Here is a 6,371-nt window from a genome sequence, read left to right as displayed (position 1 = left end):
TTTTTGTATTTTTCATACCTAAAAGTAAGTGCTACACCATCTAGGAGAAGTTTCCTTCTTCTCTTTATATTGAATTGTTCTCTTTATTAGGCTTGTAAAGAGTTAGTACAAGAGAGCAGCCTCACATAAATGAAAAGTTGTTCTTGTTAGGTCTGCCATGTTGTATGGAACTGAATGTTGGCCGGTAAAGAACTCACACACCCAGAAGATGAAAGTAGCAGAGATGAGGATGTTGAGGTGGATGTGCGGGCATACAAGGATGGATAAGATTAGGAATGAAGATATTCGAGAGAAGGTGGGTGTGGCCCCCATGGAGGACAAGATGCGGGAAGTGAGACTCAGATGGTTCGGGCACATTCAGAGGAGGAGCACTGATGCACCGGTGAGGAGGTGTGAGCGACTGGCTGTAGTGGGCACGCGGAGAGGTAGAGGGAGACCTAAGAAGTATTGGGGAGAGGTGATCAGACATGACATGGCACGACTTAGGATTACTGAGGACATGGCCCTTGATAGGGATTTATGGAGGTCGAGCATTAGGGTTGTAGGTTAGGGGAGAGTGTGAATATTTCTACAGCACAATAGAGGGAGACTATCCAGTTAGGAGTTAGACTAGGAATGTCATTAGGCGTCTATTGATGCAGGGCTTTACCTTCTAGTTGTGCTATACCAGCCATCTATTTCGTATTTTCGTTGTTGTATCCTGTATTTCATATTTCATATCTCTTATATATTGTTGCTGTTTTATTACGCATTTTTACATAACTAATGTATCATCTCCTATTGCTTCTTTTGAGCCGAGGGTCTCCTGGAAACAGCCTCTCTACCCTTCGGAGTAGGGGTAAGGTCTGCGTACATACTACCCTCCCCAGACCCCACTTGTGGGATTATACTGGGTCGTTGTTGTTGTTGTTGTTGTTGAAGACAAAACAGGTTGTCCCCCTCCCCTTGGGCAAGATATACGTAAGGCCTAATCCAAATTTGATTTTGCTACAATTATTTTTATATTTTTGAGCTTACCAAACAGCTTGTTCCACTCTATTATTAGAGTAATGATGTTTCTGGATAGCGATTTATTAGTCGGGGGAAAAGAAGGAACTTGTCAATAAAGCAATGCAGATTTTTCTTGTAGTTGCTATTCAACTGTACATTCTCTTCCGAGCTTTCTGCATATTAAAATACTACTTATAATATGGCAAAATAAATAGCGAAACATCAGTTTCGCTTACTACAATTGAGCTTTCTGCTTATTGAAAGCTACTACTACTACTACTACTTATAATATGGCAAAGAAAATAGGAAAACACCAGTAAAGAACCTCAATAATTCTAAACAATATAGTGGAAACTCCAAACCCCTTTGTTTGTCCTTTGGAAGGACAAGCTAAAGAGGTCTGGCTTTTGGTGAGAAAAAGGAGGCCCGTTTAGTATAAGTATAAGGGATAATTAACTCCGACATTAAATTTGAAATGAGTTTATCTTACGTTTGGTTGGGATAAAATTGAAGTATAACTAATCCCGATATTGTAGTGGTTTTTTATTCCCATAAGAGGGTGGGATAACTAATCCCGAAATAATTAATCATGAAATAACTTATTTCCCAACCAAACGACCACTAAGTTTCTCTTCCCGTAAATGTTTCAGTTAATAAGCTGACAACAGCTTGAAGAGAAACCCAAAAGTGCACCAATTTAACAAAAAATGGGGACTTTTATAGCTTCATGTAAAAGAATAAGGATGATATTACGTCTAATCTCAAATATAAGGGACTATTTTTCGCTTTTTATATAAGAAAGAACCCTTAAAGTTTTATATCATTTTATGTTTCTTAAAAGACTGAAAACAAAAAACCACAGTCGGAAGCTCATAACGAAGTCAATAGAACACTAATTCACTAGCATTTGTATCAACTGTAAATGAAGAGGGATACCAAGTACCAACCAAATGGAGTGAATAAGCGCTTGGTCACTAATACCAAACCAAGATTCAGTTGGTTGAATGATGATTTAACAGTTTAAGACATTAGACTATACATGTGATTAAGTACTAGTACTTCCCCCACTCGCGAGGAAGTACATTCAACCAGAAGGAGACCTCCAGAGTTAGTTCAGCAGTTCATTTATCTACATAACTACAACTCTAAGCAAGACATAAGGGATAAACAGGAGTATACATATTATACTACAAATATTACTGCGCAATAGCAAGTGGACACAAAGGTACCACTACTTGTTAGAGTGTTAGGAGCATGGCAAAAGGGGGTCGGGTCCCTCGAGTCATTTGCAGACTGTCTTGAGTCTCTTGGCAGCTTGAACAAATCCCACAATTACCTGCAACTCGTCCAATTGCTTCACCCAAAACAAGAATCACAAGTACAGTAGTCAGTAGCCCATAATTCGGAAAATTTGAGGTATAATATAACACATATAAGCACAATTATACATGCAAGAAGGGTGAAAGTTGTTGTCATTGACAATAGCATCGTGCCAAAATTGACCAATTCCATAAGACAGGAAAACTTAATTAAAATAAGTGCCCATAACACGAACACCAGATAGAAAATGGCAAAACATGAAAAGGAGGATTATATACAGAATTATACCTAATATGTCTTATGGAAGTGCTAAGAAAATATCGACCTCAATTAACATCACATTAAAATAGATCAATCATTAGCAGGACAGGAAAGAAATCTAAGACAGAATCTCAAAGCAACAACAAGATACAGATAACTAAGAAAGTACCTGAGATGTGAAATGCTTCTGGACAACATCAATTAGTTGCTCTTTCGAGGGGTTAGGTATAGCTTCCCTCTATTCAGATGGGCAAACAAGAAAGTTGGTAACGAAGCTAATATCACACATACTAATAGAAACGATGATAAAAGGAAAACTGGTAACTATTGATCCCCTTACAAGGTTAAAGTGTCGCCAATATCTCCACAGTGCAGCCATCTCGAGTTTGCTTAGGTCAACCTTCTGTTGCATAATGTACTTTTTAGAAATTTAAAAGAGTCAACAACTATAAGTTAAAGATAAGTAATGTCCATAAAAAGAGCTTCAAATGTTTTCATACCATGGACCCACGAGGTGTAGAAATAGATCCTTTTGATTGCGAGTCACATGAAAGGGAGCGGCTCATGGCCTTGTGGGAACCAGACGATTTATGTACGCGGTGCCTTGGTCTATGAGATTTTTGAGTATCATCGGATGCTAAAGATATAGAAAGCAAATAAATCACATTACTTTATAATAGTGGGCCAAATGACAATAATCACATCAAAGAAAAAAGAGCTTGCAGCTGCAGTGATAAAAGCAAAAAAAGTTTCTGAACAGAAAGAATCCCATGTAACAGATGTATAAAACTTTGACATTGCAAATTCTCCCAAAAGACATATAGATGGCAGGAAACCCTATAATGTGTTAAACCTCCCCAAAATTATTACAGCAAGCCAAACCCCCCCAAAAAAAATATTGAGGTTAATCATAAATTAGGTAACTTACCCATATCTGAACCATTCCAGTGGACATTTTCAAATTCCAGGTCATCATCATCCTCATTACCAGTAGGAGGTTCGAGCACACTTAAAGCATTCCTTTGTAGTTTCACCTCTATGCCATTTGTAAGAACCTGCAATTTATTCAGTGAACCAAGCATTTAAATGAATTCCAAAAAATCAAGTAGCAACATATCACAACAATTTGGGTACACAATACGAGAATACACCCCTCCCCCCTCAAAACCCCACACATATATGTAGAGAGCTACCATTTTACATTAAACATTTAACCCAAAAAACAAGATTAGGCAAAAGGAAAAGACAAAAAAAATAATCAAAGTAAATCTGATTGTCCACATTGAGGAAATACTTCCTGCTTAATTCTGACACATCATTTAACAACAAAATCATCACGAGGTTAATCAACAAGAAAAATATCGGTAATCTGAAAAACTATAGAATAAGAATCTTCCAGTTGACAGTGAACTACAAAAGAAGCTAACACCTCTCTTGTTTATTCTTTTATACAACAAGCTGAAAATGGATGTGGCTATTTGTTTAAATACTGGCAGATCTGTTGAACCCCCAAAATTTAACTAAGCCCAAAAGCAAACAGAATCTCTGTGAAGTAAAATTCACCAGCTGCACAACACCTGCTCAGAGCAAAAATGGCCAGCAAATAATCACTTTTATGGAATCCAGAATCTCTTCCTCATTATCATTTTCTTTTCTTTTTCCTCTTTTTCCAGATAAAGAGCTAAGAATCTTCTCCTACTTCTATTATTTGAAGAAGAAGAAAAAAAAGTTCATCCTGAAATTCAATCTGGAGATTCCAGCATATTTGTATAGAAATTTTTGAATAAATTCATAGGAGAGATTCCGAAACTCAACTTAGCAACTACGCCCTAATTCCCTAAACAAATAGAACTCCTTAAAACACTAGATCTATCAATATAAAGTAGAGCAAAGAATTGAATCCCGTTCTTTTGAGACAATGAGAGGCCTTACTCTTAAAATGGAAAATTCAAATTCTGATAAATTGGTACATAAATACCCTTAAAAATGAACAGAAACAATAAAAAACTTAGAGATAAGACCATAGTTTACATTAAAAAAAGCAGCAGAATTTGAAATAGAATTAAGTCAAACTTCAAACTTTGTGAATTGGAAACTCAAAATAAACACACTAATAAACAAATCATCCGTATAAGGAAGCAAAACTTTAAATTTTAGTATCATCCCACATTGTTTTAACACCACCACACATTGAATACCCAGTATAAAATTAAGTCACAACCCAAAATATCAATTTCACAAACAAACCATATTTTCACAAACAAGAATAAAAATCTAAACTTTTATAATAAAATGAATAATTAATTACCAGCCAATGCCAACCGCCAAGACCAACAGCTTTCTTAACAACACCCTGAAGACCAACTAATACTGACTTAGTTCTATTATTTCCTGTTACTATAACCTTTGTATGTCTTGGTAATACACTTAATTCCTCTTCACTGCTATCTCCTCCTCCGCCGCCCCCGCAGTTTTGATGTAACTGAGTAGTACGGAACACATTGTTATTAACATGCACTGAACTGTCTACTGTTTCCAGCATTTTCCTTTAAAAGAAAATTCTTCGAATAAGTGTATTGAATTCAAAAATTCAGTCGAAGAAACTGAACAACATAGAAAGATCACACATTGTAGAATTCGAAAATTGGGATTTTGTTGGAAATTAGTAGGAAAATGAGGAGAAATTTGGGGAATAAAGAGAATGAGAAAACACAGTTTTTTTTTAAGAGAGAGAGAGAGAGAGAGTTTGTCTGTGTGTGTGTGTGCAGTGTGTTTTTTTTTCTGCTTTTCGTTGTTTTGTATTGATTTGCTTGAAATGCAGTAATGTTTATGAATCCCGAAGACTTGAAATGGACCAATTAAAGTCCGACACGTATGCGTTAAGGGGCCGTCAATCATGCTCTTTTGCGGCATGATGCATATATACCATTAACCGGTTTCCAGTTACCACTATCTGTATTGGAGGTGGGGGTGGGGGTGGGGGGGGGGGGTTCTGTTCAGTTCGTATGACGACCGTTTTTTGACTGGTGAGGAAATGGATATAGTGGAGATTAGCAAAATGACAAAACTAACCCTTTGCTTATATACTATTACTTAATTTTCTTGGTCCCCAATCCACTTAAGTGTTGTTAATATTTTTAATTAGTACATGTTTCCTTTTTAAATTATACATAGTTAATGAAATTAAATATTGTATTATTGGTCATTACTGAATGTTATTAGGATTGACATGTGTAATTGTAATTCGAATTAGAGACTGTTGGAAGTTGAATTGTCCTCTCACGAATTACATGCTCATTTTTACTCTCTCCGTTCACTTTTACTTGTTAATTATGGATTTTGCACATCCTTTAAAAAATAATAAATAAAGTACATAATTTATTATGATATCAATATTAATTGATACATATTTTTAATGAATTTAAAAAAATAATTTGAAATAAGTAATTAATAATGTGGGTATAATAGGAAAAATGAAATTATCGTCTATTATTATTCTAAAAATGACAAGTAAAAGTGAAAAAATTTATTTTAGAATACTGAACAAGTAAACGGATGGAGTATTATTATATGATTTGAAAGCAAGAGTTAATATGTCTAACTTTTTTGTGATAGTTAAAATGTCACTACGATTAAATACGGTTCACAATAAAAAGTCTCACATTGAGGGATCGGGGGTAAAGCGCTCTCTAACAAAAGCAATTTCATATTCAGCACTTTATGTGGGTACCAGATATCGACTGAAAAATTATAATAAAAAAATAAATAGTATTTTTGAATTACATAAAAAAAAATCATTT

At 35.3% G+C, this 6,371-nt stretch overlaps 1 protein-coding gene across 3 annotated transcripts; it reads right to left on the bottom strand.

Annotated features, from left to right (window-relative positions):
* Nucleotides 1-1,930: 1,930 nt before the first annotated feature.
* LOC107826361 (uncharacterized) lies at nucleotides 1,931-5,341 on the bottom strand. 3 transcript variants are annotated; one of them, XM_016653331.2, is made up of 6 exons: nucleotides 4,880-5,341; nucleotides 3,500-3,626; nucleotides 3,072-3,208; nucleotides 2,912-2,974; nucleotides 2,741-2,809; nucleotides 1,931-2,344 (listed from the first exon to the last, which is right to left on the bottom strand). In XM_016653331.2, exons 1-6 carry the CDS (start codon nucleotides 5,111-5,113, stop codon nucleotides 2,273-2,275), a joined length of 702 nt encoding a protein of 233 aa, XP_016508817.1. In that variant the 5' UTR covers nucleotides 5,114-5,341; the 3' UTR covers nucleotides 1,931-2,272. The 3 variants fall into 3 exon arrangements, with proteins under 3 accessions (XP_016508817.1, XP_016508811.1, XP_016508825.1); XM_016653325.2 differs by having other exon boundaries at nucleotides 2,912-2,989; nucleotides 4,880-5,340; XM_016653339.2 differs by having other exon boundaries at nucleotides 2,912-2,971; nucleotides 4,880-5,340.
* Between the last annotated feature and the right edge of the window lie 1,030 nt (nucleotides 5,342-6,371).

Source organism: Nicotiana tabacum, chromosome 16 (assembly GCF_000715075.1).
Source record: "Nicotiana tabacum cultivar K326 chromosome 16, ASM71507v2, whole genome shotgun sequence".
Lineage (NCBI taxonomy): Eukaryota > Viridiplantae > Streptophyta > Magnoliopsida > Solanales > Solanaceae > Nicotiana > Nicotiana tabacum.
The sequence above is the reverse complement of the archived record's forward strand: the minus strand, read 5'-3'. Positions and strand labels throughout refer to the sequence as shown.